This window comes from Sapajus apella, unplaced genomic scaffold (genome assembly GCF_009761245.1).
Source record: "Sapajus apella isolate SASKATOON/1434 unplaced genomic scaffold, GSC_monkey_1.0 scaffold16, whole genome shotgun sequence".
Classification (NCBI taxonomy): Eukaryota; Metazoa; Chordata; class Mammalia; order Primates; family Cebidae; genus Sapajus; species Sapajus apella.
In genome coordinates this window covers 24,797,225-24,817,228 of record NW_022436956.1, presented here as the reverse complement: position 1 = coordinate 24,817,228, position 20,004 = coordinate 24,797,225, and the positions used below count along the sequence as shown (strand labels likewise).

The 20,004-nt window shown below is 35.8% G+C and overlaps 1 protein-coding gene across 4 annotated transcripts in view; it reads right to left on the bottom strand.

The window, feature by feature from the left end:
* The window catches only part of RDX (radixin), a 100,895-nt gene that overhangs the window by 20,923 nt on the left and 59,968 nt on the right, over window positions 1-20,004 (bottom strand). For 3 of the 4 annotated variants that reach the window (XM_032285644.1, XM_032285643.1, XM_032285645.1), the window contains 4 exons: window positions 16,537-16,697; window positions 15,185-15,277; window positions 11,823-12,065; window positions 10,456-10,616 (listed from right to left, as the gene is read on the bottom strand). In XM_032285644.1, coding sequence (XP_032141535.1) covers window positions 10,456-10,616; window positions 11,823-12,065; window positions 15,185-15,277; window positions 16,537-16,697 — 658 coding nt within the window. Of the gene's footprint in view, window positions 1-9,561; window positions 10,617-11,822; window positions 12,066-15,184; window positions 15,278-16,536; window positions 16,698-20,004 lie in introns of those variants that run through there. The other variant, XM_032285646.1, reaches the window with a different exon arrangement.

Genomic DNA, 20,004 nt, shown 5'->3' with positions numbered 1-20,004 from the left:
ACACACACACACACACACACACACACACACACACACACACACACACAGATCAAAGTTTACAGGTATGAGAACAATATTTGATCTAAAACCTAAGCTCTAAATCAAAGAACATTCTCTTAACTCCATCAAAAAATACCACATGAACACTGAATCAAAGTGACCTAAAGTTGAACTAAGTGGCCTCTCATTTCTCTATGTTCTGCACATTTTATCTCAGTTTTTCTTCTGGCACTTACTACCATACTTTCTATACCTCAATTTGAGTCAAGAACTCAGCTCCCTGACTAACTACAGTTTTCTTGGCACAGCCACGAAGTCTCATCTATTCATCTATCTCCCATGATTCCAACAGTGCACAAACAGCAATCACTGCTAATCACTGAACGAATCACTCCGAATGCAATGTCTATGTCTTATTTTATGAAAAGGGAATAAAAGTCATGACTTCTTTTCTCCTATTTCAGCTTTCCTTTCACAGTAGTATTACACTGAGAATCTTTTCAGTGCCTAATGTTTAAGAGCTAAAGCATAATGGTTGAAAAATAAGAGGTGACAGAGAACATTTTCCTATCTGTATACATCACACCAGTTATCCAGAAGACATACTTGCAGTCTTCCCAATGCTTGAGAACATCCCCAAAACTTACATACCAATAACCTCCTGTAAGATGCAAACCTACTTTTCCAACGAATACATTTCATACAAAGCCTTTTATACAGTCTATGCCCCCCATATTCATTTAAAACATCATTAAAACATCAGTTATATTGGAATGCAATGTGGCCTAGTACATTAAACTATATCCAGAGGATTAGACTCTGAGCTGTAATTCCACGTTTTATATTGTCTGGTACAAAACTTTTACAAAATGGAAGTATTCTCTCAGTTATTTTAAGAATGCATATAAATCACTAAATGACAGTGATTTATTTTGCACCTATCAACCTATCTTTTAAAAGATGTTAATATTTCTTGAAAAATGATAGGCAGTTTAACCTAAAGGTTTTAAGAAACCCACATGAGCTACTACCAAGTACATTTGCAAATATTAATGAAATTAGAAAGTAAACTATTAAATTATTTACTTTTACATACAATGAAAGATTTCACATCCTTCAACAGAAAATGCATCTAAAAAACACAAATTTTGGGCTGGGCATGGCACCTGTAATCCCAGCACTTTGGGATGCCGAGGCGGGCCAATTGCTTGAGGTCAGGAGATCGAAACCCGCCCTGGCCAACATGGTAAAACCCTGTCTCTATTAAAATTAGAAAAATTAGCCAGAGGTGGTGGCACATACCTTTAGCCTCAGCTACTCAGAAGACTGAGGCAGGAGAATCGCTTGAACCCAAGAGATGGAAGCTGCAGTGCGCTAAGATCGCACCACCGCACTCCAGTCTGGGTGACAGAGCAAAACTCTGTCTCAAAAAAATAAAATAAAGTTACTGAGGTAAAACCATCTACTTATAACTTAGATTCTATCAAAATATTTTATCTACCTATATTCACAAATCTTTATGGACTACAAATTGAGAACTAGATTGTATTAGGAACTGTCCGGGGGAAACAATCATAAGAAAGAAGGAAAAAAAATCTAAGATGTCATTTGGGTATAAGCAGGTGAATCAAATCATATCTCTAGCAAAAGCTAAATTGATGAGCATAATCAGGTATGACTTTCAACTTTTAAAAAATCTATAGAAATTTCCAAAGTGAGTTCTTTAGACTTGTCACAGCCAGGAAATAATTGTGCATGTATGTTCCGAGATAATCTTCTCTGAGTTGTGTTTTGGTGAACAGAATCCTTTCATAATGAGCTGAAAGAATTATTTTTCTAACCCCAAGATGTTAAAAAAAAAAAAAAAAAAGAACCTTCAAATTTCTTCTAAAAGCCAGTACATTATGATGATCATCTAAAAGCAAAAAGAAGTTTGATAGAACTATTGTTATAAGCATTACTCTGAGATAATAGTTTTCAACTATAAACCAGTATTAATAATTCAAACACAGATACTAAACCTCAGTTAGCCATACATTTTTGTGAAGATAATGCATCTAGAATGGAAGTGTCCATAATCTGAATCCAGAGAAATGCTTTAAAAAGGACAATCTGATTCAGAACTATGAAATCGGTAAAGCTACAGTATGAGAGTATAAGACTTGGAATTAGAACCCAGAACCAAATCCATTTGTTCTTGGATGTTTTTAATTTTTAGTTCTTTTATGCCACTAAACAACCCATTCCCCAAAAGTCATAGATAAAAGAAAAGAAACTGGGGTTTTAAGTGTCCCGAAAGAGGTCAGTTAGAAAATAAGTTCAGAAGAAAATACCGCTTCTCGGCCTTTTGGCTAAGATCAAGTGCAGAAGAAAATACATTACTACAAACAAGAAAAATATAGCAAACATGAGAGCAAATTTCACTTAGAGATTTCCTTTAAATTATCAGTATTTCCTTTAAATTCATTCCCATGGCCACGGCCTTTCTTAGGCTAACTATAGTGGACATAGCTCTTCTATTATGCTGTCTCCTCTGCACTTTCTAGCATACCCTACATTGCACCGAGTTTTCTTTTTCAAACAAGGTTTAGTTATTGTTCCCTCCTGTAGCTTTGTCTTCCCCAAGTTACCAGTTGTCTTCAAATCAAAGTAAACCACTTAAACACAGGATTCAAGGCTCCATAAATTCCTGGTCCAACCCACTCAAGCTTTATCATCCTACAGTCAGTGCACACTGACACACTTTCTACCTATTTACTTCCATTTCTACAGTCTAGAGACTAACCACTATACGTATTCTCTCTTCTGCTTTGCCTTTTTTGTAACACCTTCTTCATTTAAAACTATTTTTCCTCTTCAAAAAACACAAAAAACCAAAAGCACAGGTAACAACAAAAAAATTGGACTTCATCAAAATTAAAAACTTTTGTGCATCAAGGAAAACTACACTATATCAAGGGTGAAGACAGTTCACAATGGGAAAAAAATTGGAACTCATATCTGAAAAGGAATTAATATTCTAAATCCTAATAGATATTTTAAATCCCAGATATAAAGAATTCCTACAACAGAAACTTAAACAATTTTAAAAATGGGCAAAACTTCAATAGACATTTCTCCAAAGATGACATATAAATAGCCGAAACAGCATATGAAAAGACTTCCAACTTTTTATGATTTGAGAAATGTATCAAAGAAAAATGCAAGTCAAAACCACAATGAGGTACTCCTTCACCATTAGAATGGCTATTATCAAAATGAAGCATGCAAGCAAGCAAACCAACAAAAAAACCCGTAAAATAACAATTGTTAGTGAGGATGTGCAAAAATTAGAACCTTGGGCTCTGTTATATGAATGTAAAATGCTGCTGCTGCTTCTGTGGAAAATATTATGACAGTTCCTCAAAAAATTACACAGGGTTAGGCACAGTGACTTATGCCTGTAATCCTGACACTTTGGGAGGCCAAAGCAGGCAGATCACCTGAGGTCGAGAGTGGACCAGCCTGACCAGCACAGAGAAACCCCACCTCTACTAAAAAAAAGAAAAAAATACAAAATTAGCCGGATGTGGTATGCATGCCTGTAATCTCAGCTGCTCCAGGCTGAGGCAGAAAAATCACTTGAACTCAGGAGGCGGAGGCTGCAGTGAGCCAATCATGCCATCGCATTCCAGCCTGGGCAACAAGAGCGAAACTCCAACTCAAAACAAAACAAAACAGAACAAAAATTAAACACAGAATTACCGTATGATCAAACAATTCCATTTCTGGGGTATGAACCCCAAAGAAGTGAAAGCAGGGAATCTAAGATATTTTGTATACAAATGTTCAAAGCAGCAATATTCACAGTAGTCAAATGATAGCAGCAATTCAAGTGTCCATCAACAACAGATAAATGAAGAAATAAAATGATATATGCAAACAATGGAATATTTTTTAGCCTTAAAGAGGAATAAAATGCTGATACATACAACATAAATGAACCTTGAAAACATTATGCTAAGTGAAATAAACCAGACACAAAAGGACAAACATTTTATGAGTTCACTTTTATGAGGTACTTAGAAACATCAAATTTATAGAGACAGAAAGAACAGTGGTCACTAGGGACTGGGAAGGAGGGAGGAATGGAGAATTATCATTTAATAAGTACAGGCTTCAGTCTGGGAAGATGAAAACGGATGGTGGTGACAGTTACACAACAATGTGAATGTAGTTAATGGCAGTGAATTGTACACTTGAAAATGTTTAAAATAATAAATTTCATGTATATTTTACCACGATAAAAAAAAAGATTTAACTGAAAACTCTTAACTTTATTAATCTTCTCAATATTTAGTACAGATATTGACAATTACTCGTATTTCACTGGTCAGTTGGATCTAAAATGAGTCTTCCTAGGTTAGAAAAACTTTTAAAATTAGAGACTTTCTCTTTTAGAGTATCTTTATTAACTGGTGTTTAAAATTTGGCCTATGAAATGAAAATTAAGTAATTTATCAGAAAACAAGCATATCTGAGAAACGTATACTGAGCATTCATTCATATTCCCTGTCAGTTACTAATTTTCCTGCTGATTGATCTTCCTTTAATTGTAAAAGTTTCCTTTATCTCAAAACTGTTTTTATGAAAACAGCTAAAATTTAGAAGTAAATAATTACATAAATGGAATGACAGCATATAGAATTAAAATGCTAGACTTGAATTTCATAGACTTTTCAATATATATAAAGGAAAGGGAGGAAGGAGATATTGCCTTATGATTCTAAAAAACACACGATACCTAGGTCTAAAACAATATAAAACATCACATTTAAGTTGAAAAAAATAAAAATGAAAGGGATATCACAGCATACATTGTAACACAGTGCAAGGAGAATTTCATATAATAAATCCATGTTTTATAAAAAGAAACTTTTCCAAAAATAGTCATATAAATAATCTCAGAAATTCTGATCACGGATTACCACTAGGAAGATGGACATTTGGCTATACTGATTTAGTAAGTAAAAAACTAAAACCAGTATCACTATTTTTAGGAGCAAACTAAATGGCATGCATAAATATAAAAATGAATCAAAATATTTAAAATGATGATTAAAGAAAATATTTATAATGATGATTAAAGAAAAGTGAAGAACAATTAGAATAGAGTGGTAAAAATAATAAGTCGCATTGATAGAAGCAACTAGCTAGCTATAAACATGGAGGAATCTGGGCATACAAATAACATGAATCAACAATATGGCACTGCCATTTTAAATGATACTGTAATAGATAAATGCAAATGATCTAACAGCTAACATAAATTAATATCTGAAGTTCCCTATATAGGCCAAAACAAAGGGTCACAATCATCCTAACCTTGCTTCTAAGTCCTTGAATATAGCTAGCACTTAATAAAAATGTATTGGCTAAATGAAGACCATTAAATAAGAACCTGGAACCATTAAGTAGCTAGGGATCTCCAGAGCCAAAACATAAACCTGAATGCAAAGGATGTGTCATGGGGTAATATTCACCTTAGCCAAGATCTTTAATGTAAAAATTGTGTAGGAAATACTTCAACTCCTAAATTAGTATATATAAGCCCAAATCAGAAAACTCGTACCACAGAGATTAAGGGAAGTCAAAGTATTGAGATAAATGACAATTTTAACAGATAAATGTAAATCTGAGTGTCTATTACCCAAATGGAAAGTAGCTGAACCACACAGTCATTATTTTTCCACAGGGAAAATGGTAGTGTTCTTACATCTTGATAGATGGACATAGTAAGAGGTAGGTCTACTAAGGAAAAATTGGAAGTTAAAATTATTTAATTGGAAAAGCAAAGGATAAGAATGTGGTAAGCAGCGGGGCCAGGTGGCTCATGCCTGTAATCCCAGCACTTTGGGAGGTTGAGGTGGGTGGATCACCTGAGGTCAGGAATTCGAGACCAGCCTGACCAACATGGAAAAACCTCATCTCTTTAAAAAAATAAAAAAGAATGTAGTAAATGCTAACATATGGAAGATGATTTTGAGCCAGTTTTTCCTACATAGCAGTGTAGACCGTGGGGAGTCAGACTGCCTGAACATTTCATAAAGTTATCAAAAACATTTGCAGAATCCAAAGAGCTTTTTTATGAGCTAGAATACTGTCATTCCATGTAACAGACCACATTAGAATATTTTATATATTAAAAAAAATGCAAGTGTAAATGCAACTTTAGCATTTACAAAATAAGTAAATGTTAAAATTCTGTTCATTTAGAACAGACTTAACAGAGGAAGCTAACAGTATAGTTCCAAACTCAACTGTTATCCCTTCCTCTTATTAATGGTATCTAAGCTTTGGTTTACTCATCAGTTCAGTAAATTAATGGTAAAGTTAATAATCCCTTAGACTTTAGTTTCAAGCTTTAACTGTGTGTGTGTGTGTGTGTGTGTGTGAGGAGGGAGGGAGGGAGAGAGAGAGAGAGAGAGAGAGAGAGAGATGGAGTCTCACTCTTGTTGCCCAGGCTGGAGTGCAATGGCGTGATCTCAGCTCACTGCAACCTCCACCTCCTGAGTTCAGGCAATTCTCCTGCCTTAGCCTCCTGAGTAGCTGGGATTACAGGCATGTGCCACTGCACCCACCACATTTTGTATTTTTAGTAGAGACAGGGTTTCTCCACATCAGTCAGGTTGGTCTTGAACTCCCAACCTCCGGTGATCCATCTGCCTCGGCCTCCCAAAGTGCTGGGATTACAGGTGTGAGCCACCACGCCTGGCCCTTAACTTTTTAAGACTAATTGTTTTTATTGTGCATATGTAAAATGGGATGCTTGTGAATTTTTTTTAAAAAATCTTCATTTCTAAAAACATTAACCAAAAAGGTGATCAATATTGGGACAGAATATAGTGGGAATTTTTTTAAAAACCACAAACTAACATTGAAACACTTTTCTAATGAGGAGTGACTTCCAATAAAATCTAACATAACTTTATAAGTGGTCATTCCAGTTCTTAAAAACACCAATTAGAGGCCAGGTGCGGTGGCTCAAGCCCGTAATCCCAGCACTTTGGGAGGCCGAGGCGGGTGGATCACGAGGTCAAGAGATTGAGACCATCCTGGTCAACATGGTGAAACCCCATCTCTACTAAAAATACAAAAAATTAGCTGGGCATGGTGGTGCGTGCCTGTAATCCCAGCTACTCAGGAGGCTGAGGCAGGAGAATTGCCTGAACCCAGGAGGCGGAGGTTGCGGTGAGCCGAGATTGCGCCATTGCACTCCAGCCTGGGTAACAAGAGCGAAACTCCGTCTCAAAAAAAAAAAAAAAAACCAATTAGATACAAAGCAAAGTATTATTTAAAATTCCATTTTCTGATAGGATCAGAGTAATCACTATGTGTCCTTGAGAAAAGAAAAAAAACAAAGTGACAGTTGATATTACTATAAACAAAAAAAATCTAGCTTTTACTATTTTTATAGATTTATCAGTTAAGTTAAAAATTAGTAAGACTTTAAAAAGGTGATCTCTAGATATGAGTAACTGCTCTGAAATAGAGCTTTAAAATAATAACATGTACTTAAATAAATGTACTTATTAGCATACGGTTCTTTAAAGAATGTTGAAATTTTAATAGTGAGATCAATCAATGACAAGAAGTGTATCTTTCTCAGGAAACAGAAAGTAACCACTATGCAATAAAGGCAATGATTGGAAACCCAAAATTACATTTTGTTGTCAAGAAAGTCAATTTAATTTAATAATTTAGCTTTTCCACAGAATTAATCACGACTACTTCTATATCAAAGAGGTATTATTTGGGGGAAAGAGTAGATACATGAGGATTTAAAATTATTTCCTATTTCTTACTTTTAAGATGTGGTGATTCATGGCTCCGATAGAGATTGTAATTTTCAAGAAATATAAAAGAAATCCATGTTAAAATAACAACAGTGGACCTTGAAGGCATGAGCTTTTGTCACTTTATTGTTAACCAATGAATATTATCCAAAATTAGAGATGTAATTGTAACTTAATTGTACAACACAAAATTATGCTAATGGTAAAAGCCTACTGAGATTTACCAAATACTCATTAGTGTATTTTTACATTGACTATATGAATGTGTGCTCAAGACTGCTAATGATAAGTTTAATTGGTTTAATCTCTATGAAAATCCATGTTGCAAATAGTTTTAAAAAATTCACACAGCCTTAAAAATGGATTAAATCCATTTTAATCCTAATCTAAAAATAGATCATAAACAGCAAAATATAACTGATCATTTTTCAATACTGCATCAAACTGATGTAGCTATGGTAGTGCACATAATCCAAAATGAGGAAAATTAACAAAAATCCAATGAAAGTTCAGGTTTTTATCTACTATGGCAATTGCTTTAAAGTGAACATTTATGTTTCAAAACATGAATAGTAGAGTCCACCATCCATTCCTTTGATGTACTGCAAGTAGGAACATTCTCTTCCATACGATTCTGAAGCATGTGCACAACCATGGTACAACAGTCATTTCAAGGTTAACCAGCTATGTTTTGTCCTACAAAGTTCAAAAAATATATTAAATGCAACCTATCTTTTTCATAATGTCTGCCCAGATTAATCCTTTTAAAGTCAGTAAAATCAAAAAAGCACAAGAGATATTTTCAGACACAACCTGAATCTACTGTGCGTGAAAATATTTAATAAAATGGCAATTTTGATAAATGTAAATTTGAGTGTGTAATACCAAATGGAAAGTAGCTGAACCACACAGAGAAAACAGGGCTTTATATATCTCCAAATTTAGCTGTTTTACAATAAACAAAATATTAGAACATGTGAATATTAGAACCTCCTTCTAACTGGAAAGATTTCAGTAAGATATAATTAAAATTAATATAAACTAAAATTATAATTTCTAAAATAAAATTAACAAACCAAATTTAAGTATTTTTTAGAGACTGGAAAAAAATAAGCACAGTGATCTAGAAACCAAATACACTGATTATGCAACTATTGTATCAAGGTGCAGACATTCTTCATATGCTACAAGGTTAGCAACACACTCACACACACACACACACACACATGCAGTCGCTACAAGGTTAGCAACACACACACACTGTCACTACAAGGTTAGCAACACACACACACACAGTCGCTACAAGGTTAGCAACACACACACACACAGTCGCTACAAGGTTAGTAACACACACACACACAGAGTCTCTCTCTTTCTCTCACTCTTCCTCAGCCATACGACACCCCTCCAGGATGACAGCATAGCAGTGAGGAGCTTACAGTTTTAATACAAATCAGAATCCCACCGTTTGACTTAACAAAAAGGCAGTTAAAAATTTAGCACTTTAAGATATTGAGGGAAAATGAAATTTCAAAAGTACTTCTTGATGATTGAGGCTATCATTATGAATTATAAAACATATTGCTTACACACTCCATTGTGTTTGAACAACCAGTCATCGCAGGTGTAGTAGTGAGGTAGTATTGTTGTCCCCTCCTAGGGACTGATGTTTTTATATGCTGCCCTTCCAGAAAGGTCCAGGTTTTAAAAAAATAATTAAAATCAGTTACCAACAAATGTATATTTTCTTTTATTAATCATCTGTTTTTCTAAATCAGTCTATAAAAGAGTAAAACTTTTAAAATCTTGCAGAGGCTGTTTCATCAATAAACTCTCCTAGGGAACTACTACTGCTGTCTAAAACTCTGTGAAATGGTAGGCAAAAAAGCCATCAAAGGATTATAGGAGATAAAACACCAATCAACGTAGCTGTTAAAGATGACTGTGATTAAATAACCAAATATCAAATATCCAATAAGGTAATTAAATATGGATAAAAAAACTAACCACCAGCTGTACATACATGATCAAATGTTCTAATCTCTTTCATGATTCATAGCCATATTCTACATAATGATCAAAGACTGTCCACTGTGCTACCTACCATCATCTTAAACACTGCTGGATCTGTATGATGGTGGAATTATGACAATGGGCATGGCAGATAAGAGAAGGGCACACTGAGAAAATGTGACTGAGAGAGAATGTGGAGATATATATAGGTTAAATATGGAAGGGGCAAGGAAAACCCATTAAAATGTTTGTTCACCATTATCCTTTAAAATGTACATAGAACTGAAATCACACATACACATTTGTCAGACATGATAATTAGTGTTAGTCTTAACAGAAAAAGAAAGAAAAAGAAAAATGTGAAAAGAGGCAATGGAACACAATTCTCCATTCCCTGGGCCAAAAGAAAAAAAAAAAAAACAAGCATGGTATCATTCTGCCTTAATGTTGAAGAGCTCCCCTTAAATTTATCTTTTAGCTACCACAGTCAAACTGGTATAAATGCTTTGGCAAGGTGGGATGCATTCCATCATATCTGCAAAGGCCTGCTTTTCTCTGTTGGTGGTTCAGCTTATGAAGAACATATATGCAAAATAACAGCTCTCACATTGCTTCAAACTCATCGATACGCTGCTTTGTATTGCCTTGCCGAATCTGTCGCAGAGTCTTATACTTATCACGGCCTGCTTTAACATTCTCAGCATGAAGAACATCATTTTGTGTTTTCTTGGTTTCATCTCTGGCTTGGGCTAATTCTGAACTTAATGCCTGTATTTAAAAAATAAAAAGCAAGACTATTATTTTTTTCTTATATTTAAAAAATTTATGAAAATGGCTTCAAGATGCAAAAAATACATATACCAAATCATTTCCACTGTGAAATCTTTTTCTTTAGTGTATAAGTTTGCTTTAGTAATGGTAGTGGCAGTGGTAAGGACGGAATACTCATGGCCTTTCATTTACACATTTATCAACCATAGTATTTTGTACATTATTCTAAATTTCCTTAACTTTCTCATCTAATACTTGAAATGGCTAAAAGCTCAATGTAGCCATTATAGACTAATATTACTATGAGATTTAAAATCTGTACCTCAAGGGAAACTTTCTCCAAAAGACTTAATATATTTTGTGTAACTATCACCCCATTTTCTTTGATTAATATTTAAAGATTTCAACAATTAATATATTAGGTAACTTATTAGGAAAAAAGCTCTCATAATATTAAAATTCTCTATTTTGACCTAATTATGTCCATGTAATATACTGACCTTTTGCCAATATAAAATCTGAACAAATAATTAAGATTATACAATGTCTTAAATGTAGTATACTAAATATCATTCTTTTCAATGTACATTTTATTTTTTTTTTGAGACACAGTCACATTCTGTTGCCCAGATTGCAGTGCAGTGGCATGATCTCGGCTCACTGCAACCTCCACCTTCCAGGTTCAAGCAATTCTCATGCCTTAGTCTCCCAAGTAGCTGGGATTACAGGCTCATCCCACCACACCCAGCTAATTTTTGTATTTTTGGTAGAGGCGGAGTTTCACCATGTTGGCCCGGCTGGTCTCGAACTCCTGACCTCTCAACTCCATCTGCCTCAGCCTCCCAAAGTGCTGGGATTACAGGTATGAGCCACTGTGCCCAGCCCGCAATGTACATTTTACTGATTAAAAACAAAATTCATTTGTTTTTCTACAAAGCATTAGAATATTTTCTACCTTTTAAAATGGGTCAAGCTGTAATTAACTCATTAATTAATGTCTGATTATACAAAGCTAACAGGTATTTGCTAATGGGTTCACACAACGGAAGAAATGAAATAACATGACTCTGGCCAAATACCCACAAGCCAATCACAAGGCCAGTCACTATGAAAACTTCTATGTTCTTTTTAACTTAGTTTGTCTTAGATAGTGAAAATGCAAACTATATTTCAAATGTGTATACAACTGCAAATTTTAAATACCTGAAGTTGCTTCTTAACACGCTCATTTTTCTGTGTTTCTGTTACACGTTCTTCCTCGCTTCTATGGTTCATTACCCCTTCATTTGATAATTCAGCACTAGCCTCAGCATTATTCTCATCATGTTCATCATGTTCGTTTTCTGTCGGAGGAATGACCGGTGGTGGTGGAGGTGGAGGGGGGGCAGACATCACAGTTTTTAACTCTTCTTTGGTCTTTTCCAAGTCTTCCTGGGCTGCAAAAGCCTGAATATTAAAAATACTTTTATGAGTGACTTAGTTTAAAAATTAATAAAAAAAATCAAGTTATACTGCCTTTTTAATAGAAAATATATTTCAAAGTAATTAAAATAAGCCCTATTTGTGAAACCTCTATTTTCATAAAAGAATGCCAACAGGTAAAAGAGAAAATTGAAAACATTATTGCACAAAAGAATTACTAACTCTGTGAACTTCAAGTCAGTGACAGGTTAAACGAAAAACAAGCATACATGCAAAAAAAGAATTATTAATTCTGGCAAGGATTATCGTTTGCTGAAATTGTTGTGCAAATGGTTGACGAGAAATGGATATTTGTATAATGCCTAAGAATGCCACATCCAGTAGATTTTATGTGAACCACAAGGGGAAAACGTGACTGTCATTACTCAAATCCAATCATCACTAAAAAATAATTAATGGTGAGTTAAGTAGATATTAAGTGTCTTCTGATATAATACAACTTGATATATCTAACATCACCAATTGTTTGGTTGATCATATTATCTTGGTTTACCTGGAAAAGTCCTGTTACACTGTTGTCCTGGTGTAATTATGAACAATACCCCCTTTTTCTCAAAAGTGCTCTAGTTTAGATGTCAAATTACATGGATGTCTCAACTCTAATGCACTGTAGTCAAAAACATTTAATTTGAATTCCTCGAGGTTCTAGATCTAACTTCTGGTTCACAGGAAATATTGGAGCTAAAGGACAAGCTGAATGACACAACAAAGTAACCTAAACAAATATAGGAGGTGGGACACTCTGTAGGTCCCATCAATAAGTCAAAATAATAAAAAGAGAACTGCCCTTCATTAAAAAGTCTGCAAATAGAGACAATGCAAAGTCCTCTGAACACTTGTCTGGCAAATTAGCTATGAGACTTTTTGAGAAATTTTGAATAGAATCTAACATTATATGAGAGGAAAATTCACTAAAATGAAATAGTATGTACAGTAAGATTTCATGTAGGTAGGGCATGGTGGCTCATGCCTGTAATCCTAGCACTTTGGGAGGCCGAGGTGGCTGGATCACCTGAGGTCAGGAGTTCAAGACCAGCCTGGCCAACATGGTGAAACCCCATCTTTTAAAAAAAAAAAAAAAGATTTCATGTTGAATATATAAACAGGAAGTATTGTGGAAGGATATATACTAAGGTTCTACAGTACCGATCCTAGTTTATGGGAATATAATTGTCGTTTGTGTGCATTTTCTATTTTTCCATAATTCACAGACTTGACATCTGTAATATGCTTTTTAAAGTTTACGTGTCTCTAAATTTCACAAACCATCCCTAAAAGGGATCTAAAACATTCTAATAACAAAGTAGGGTAGGAAATTAACAGTGGCATTCCTTCAGCTGTATTTATGTAAACATATTTTCAATACATCTAAAGCTTCCCAATGAAATTTAAACTGCTACAAAGATTTACTTAAGAGTGAAAGAAGGCTGGCTGCGGTGGCTCATGCCTGTAATCCCAGCACGTGGGATGCCGAGGTGGTCAGCAGTTCAAGATCAGCCTGGCCAAGATGGTGAAACCATCTCTACCAAAAATACAAAAATTAGCTGGGCGTGGTGGCGGGCGCCTGTAATCCCAGCTACTCGAGAGGCTAAGGCAAGAGAATTGCCTGGCCCGGGAGGCAGAGGCAGCAGCGAGATGAGATCGCGCCACTGCAATCCAGCCTGGTAGACAGAGCAAGACTCCATCTAGAAAACAAAAAAAGTGAAAGAAAACTGTTTTCTGTATAGGTACGTTTTATTGTAGAAACACTGTCTTTTAAAACTATATATCATCATTGGGGGTAAAAATTTATATTTTCCTTTAAGAGTTAATGTCATTTGAATTGACTCTCATCTTATATTCCACCATCCCTCCAACCAAAGCCTGATTTTACAGTTGTGTGCTACTTTAGACAATAGTGGTTTCATCTACTTAGGACTCATTAGAAATCTCAGTATCAGCTGCACACAGTGGCTTACACCTATAATCCAAGCACTTTGGGAGGCTGAGATGGGAGGGCTGCTTGAGGCCAGCAGTTTGAGACCAACCTGGGCAACTTAGCAAGACCTCCGTCTCAACAAAAATAAAAATGATGGTGCATGCCTGTAGTCTCAGCTACTGCAGAGGGCAAAGTGGGAGGATCCCTTGAGCCCAGGAGTTCGACGCTGCAATGAACTAAGATCGTGCCGCTGCACTCCAGCCTGGGACACAGAGTAAGACTATGTCTCTAAAAAAATTTAAAATAATTAAATTTCATATCCAATCACTGGCTGCCATGCCCTTTTGTATCTACTACAAAAAGTCTTCCCACTCCTCTTTATTCTCATTTCCACATCCTCAGTTTGGTTCTTTATCTCTTAACTATTCACTATCCCAATCCTTTCTTCACACTGATTACTACGTGGTTTTTATAAAATCATATCTGGGCCGGGTGCAGTGGCTCAGGCCTGTAATCCTAGCACTTTGGGAGACCGAGGTGAGTGGATCACCTGAGGTCAGGAGTTCAAGACCAGCCTGGCCATTATGGTGAAACCCCATCTTAAAAAAAAAATAAAAATAAATACAAAATCATATCTTGATCATGTTCTGATCCTGTTTTGAAATCTTCTAAGCCCCATGTCAATCGATACTCTCCACCGCCTTGCTGTAGCACAGCATTTATTTAAAGCCCTTTTCAATTCCCTGTTATCTAATTTGAGGCCACATCTCCCAACATTTCTGAACAACACGAAGCCTCAGCTGCTTATTGGTTATACTCAAATCTATTATGTACATTCATACTTCCTATACTCATCCGGTTCCCTCTGTCTGGAATGACTACTTCTTCAGTCTATATTCCCAATCTTTCATACCCCTAAAACCTAATTCATTATTCAAGACCCAGCTTAAATGTATATGGGTCTCCCGACAACTCACAGAAATTAATCACCTCTTCTGTGTTCCCAAAATACTTGGTTTATATCAGTGAATATTTACAATACACATACACAAATATCTTTCCCACTCTAAATTATGACAGTATCTTATATTTATTTCTATAAAGTCAGCATAATCCTACGTATAAAAGCTATTCAATAAGAGCTAGTAAATGAACAAATGATTACTTTGTGCTGCCACTCAGTAGCTTCTTCTTCCTTTTTCTTCTTGGCTTCTTCTAGAAGTGCAATCTTGGCAGTGAATTCAGCAAGTTCTGCTGCCTAAAATAAACAATATAATCCCAAGATTAAAATAACATATTTTGAATAATCTTGTGATATGTTAAGTCAACAAAGCTTTAATGCACATGCTTAGGCTGTTTATGTTTTTCTTAGAGAGCCTTCCATACAGCATTTATTAAGATCTTAAACAGCTTATTATTGCAGAAAGTCCTTGAGGTAGTGAGCTAAGGAGGAGATAAAATTAACAGATTATTATTACTCTACAGACGAGTAGTTAATCCTGCTTTCAGTAGCAGGAACTTAAAATGTGTAACTTAGGAGCTTTTTAAAAAAACTTTCATCAATAAACTATTTCTGAAGTCTACAAGAGAAAAAACATTTATATAATGCTATGTACTTTAAATGGCACTTCGTCAAATCATGTCATTTAATTCCACAATAATCTAAACAGGTCAGGTAGTTATCAATAACAGTTAGCATCATTCCTTTTTTTTTTTTTTTGAGACACAGTCTCTGTCCCCCAGGCTGGAGCCCAGTGGCATGATCTTGGCTCACGACAACCTCTGCCTCCCGGGTTCAAGCGATTTTCCTGCCTCGGCCTCCAAAGTAGCTAGAATGATAGGTGCGCACCAGTGTGCCCAGCTAATTTTTGTATTTTTAGTAGAAATGGGTTTTCACCAAGTTGGCCAGGCTGGTTTTGAACTCCTGACCTCAGGTGATCGGCCCGCCTCAGCCTCCCAAAGTGTTGGGATTATGGGTGAGAGCCACTGCAACCAGCCATCATTCCTCTTTTGAAAGGGAGGGTACCGAGGCTCAAAAAGACCCAAAGACACATAGCAAGTAAATGTGTAAACTAATATTTAAATCCAGGATCTTTTAAATGACATGCATACACCTAATTATTAGCAAGTCCACTAAATAAACAAAAAAACCCAACCAATTATGGCCTATAGTTATCTCATAGGAACTATATTAATTTATCTAAAGCAACTGACTTACTGCAGAACCTATCCAAAGTCAAAGTGAATTAGAATCTTTTGCTGACAGAAGACTCCATTTACAAATAATCTATAGAAAAGTATCTTATTCTTTTGTATTTTTAGGTTTTGTTTCGGAAGAAATAAAATCTTTAAGTTTTTGTCCACATTTTGTTATTAAGTTACATGTTATCTTTGGCTTGCTTTCCAGAAAGTACAAAATGGTTGCTTTTCGTTTTTTTCTTTTTAGAGGGTTCACTCCATTCCATGCTTTATAATTTAAACTTTCTTCTCTAAGATAGACCTAAGATAGTTTCTTACTAGCTGCTCCTGATTCTTCATCTGGTCGGCAGCTTGTTTTGCTATGGCAGATTTTGCCTCTTCAGCAGCTCGACGCTCCTTTTCAAGCCTCTCTGCTTCTTCTTTTGCTCGTTTTCGTTCTTGATCCAGTTCTAGAGCTTTTCGAGTCTGTTCTTCTAGTTCTGTGAAATATGTGTATTCCCCCAAAAGTGATTAATTCCAATCATTCTCATTATCAAAAGAAGCTAAAATAGTAGGAAGAAATCAAATCTGTTCAGTTTCTACAAATTAGCACACATGTAAATATATATATACCTCTTTGTTTTCTTGAGACAGGATCTTGCTCTGTTGCCCAGGCAGGAGTGCAGTGGCACGATCATAGCTCACTGCAGCCTCGAACTTGTGGGCTCAAGCAATCCTCCTGCCTCAGCCTCCCAAGTAGCTAGGACTACAGGCGCTATACTTGTCAAAAGCCTAATAATTTTTAAAAAGAAATGAAAATCTTTTGTAACTTAAGTTATGCAAAAAGGCTACAAGCATACCTTTATTTTTTAAAAATAATCTCTCCATCTAAAGTTTTTACCTCAGTAAACAAATTGCCATGTTCCAGAAATCTGTAACACATTTTGAAACTTCCATTAAGTTTTTACTTATCTAAACTAATAAGTAAATCTAAGAAATTCGCCAGGCATGGTGGCTCACTCCTGTAGCCCCAGCACTTTGGGAGGCCGAGGTGAGTGGATCACAAGGTCAAGAGATAGAGACCATCCTGGCCAACATGGTGAAACACCATCCCTACTAAAATACAAAAATTAGCTGGGCATGGTGGTGCACGCTGGTAGTCCCAGCTACTTGGGAGGCTGAGGCAGGAGAACTGCTTGAACCCAGGAGGCAGAGGTTGCGGTGAGCCAAGATCATGCCACTGCACTCTAGCCTGGCGCCTGGCAACAAAACAAGACTCTGTCTCAAAAAAAAAAAAGAAAAAAAGAAAGAAAAGAAAAGAAATTAAGATTGAAAACAATACTTACTGACCCAAAATAGGAATTTTGATGTGAATTACATGAATTATTGAAAAATGTGAGTTACTGGTATAAATCCATTCCTATAGCATGAATATTTGGAGATGAATGATGTGAATTTTAATCCTTAAGTACACACATTACTAAATTATCTCTCTTTTCTTATTCCAATGAGTGGAACAAGAAAGAAAAATAAATTTTGGAGTAGCCATTATATACACCAACAGTAAACAATCTGAAAAAGAAACCAAGAAAGCAATTCCATTTACAATAGCTAAAAAAAAAATATAAAACACCTAGGAATCAACCTAACCAAAGAAATGAAAGAAGGACATCAGTTTGGCAAAGCTTTTTTTTGTGTAAGACCTCAAAGGCAGAGGCAAAGAAAGATAACAGGTATTATTATATCAAGCTAAAAAGTTCTGTATAGCAAAGGAAACAATCAACAAAGTAAAGAGATAAACTGAAGAACAGGAGAAAGTATCTGCAAACTGTCTATCTGAAAAAGGACTAATAACCAGAATATATAAAGAGCTCAGACTCAATAGCAGAAGACCAAATAATCTGGTTTACAAATGGGCAAAACATCTGAACTGACCTTTCTCAAAAGACATACAAATGGCCAACAGCTATATTAAAAAAAAATGCTAATCACTAATCACAGAAATATAAATCAAAACCACAATGAGATATCATCTCACCCTAGTCAAAATGGCTTGTATCAAAAAGACAGGCAAGGCTGGGAACAGTGGCTCACACCTGTAAATCCCAGCACTTTGGGATTTACAAAAATTAGGTAGGCATGGTAGTGCATGTAATGCCAGCTAGTTGGGTGGCAGAGGCTAAGAATCACTTGAACCCGGGAACCAGAGGCTGCAGCGAGCTGAGATCGTGCCATTGCACTCTAGCCTGGGCAATAGAGGAAGACTCTGAAGACTCTTTCCCCCACTCAAAAAAAATCAGTAACAGATGCTGGCGGGGTGTAGAGAAAAGCGGAATACTTATACACTGTTGGTGGGAATGCAAATTAGCAAGGCCACTATGTAGAACAATATGGAGAGTCCTCAAAAAACTAAAAATGGAATTACCATAGTACTGTATCCAGCAATATCACTACTGGGTATATATATCCAAAGCAAAGGAAATCAATATATTGGAGATCATTATACTCCTATGTTTATTACAGCACAATTCACAATGGCCAAAACATGAAGTTAACCTAAGTGCCCATCAATAAATGAATGGATAAAGAAAATGTGGTATATATATACTATGGAATATTATTCAGCCATAAAAATGAATAAAATCCTGTCATTCGCAGCATCATGGATGGAACTAGAGGCCATTATGTTAAGTGAAATAAGCCAAGCACAGAAAGATAACTATTGCATGTTCTCACTCATATGTCAGAGTTAAAAAGGTGGATCTCATAAAGATAAACAGACTGGTGGTTACCAGAGGCTGGGAAGTAGGTGGGGGAGGGGAGGTGAAGGGAGGAAAAAAAGATATCAATGTATTTATTACTACTAAACTGTATACTTAAAAATGGTAAAGATGGCCAGATGCGGTGGCTCATGCCTGTAATTCCAGCACTTTGGGAGGCTGAGGATCACTTGAGGTCAGGTGTTTGAGACCAGCCTGGTCAACATGGTGAAACCCTGTGTCTACTAAAAATACAAAAAATTAGCGAGGTGTGGTGGCAGGCACCTGTAATCGCAGCTACTTGAGAGGCTGAGGCAGGAGAATTGCTTGAACCCAGGAGACGGAGGTGGCAGTGAGCCAAGATCACACCACTGCACTCCACACTCCAGCCTAGGTGACAGAGTGAGACTCTGCTCTGTGCCCCCACCAACCAAAAAGGTAAAGATGTGTATATTCTATATTATATGTGTACATTTTACCTCAATAAAAAATAAATAATATAAAAATTCAATGTGGCTATTTGGCTATAAAGACAAAAAGTATACAGCACTAGATGTTATCACAGCTAAATTCTAGGATTACTCATTTTAGAAGCTGCCTTCTAAAATTAAGACAATCAAGCTGGACTATCGAACTTTTTTTATGATTACTTCTTTTCATCTGATCGATAATAAAACAATACCCACAGAGCTCATGGTTTTATCTTCCATCTAAACAAGCAAACAAATAACTAAAGAATTGAAAGCCAAAAAAAAAAAAAAAAAAAAAAACCAGAATTGAAAGCAGGGTCTCAAAGCAATATCTGAACATCCATGTTCATAATAGCATTATTTACAATAGCTAAAACACAGAAGCAACCCGAGTGCCCATCAACTAATAAACAGGCAAGCAAAATGTGGTATACAAATACAGCATTATTCAGCCTTAAAGGAATGAAATTCTGACATATGCTACAACATGGATGAAATTCGAGGACATTATGTTAAGTGAAATAAGCCAGTCACAAAAAGACAAATACTGTATGATATCACCTATACAGGTAGATAAA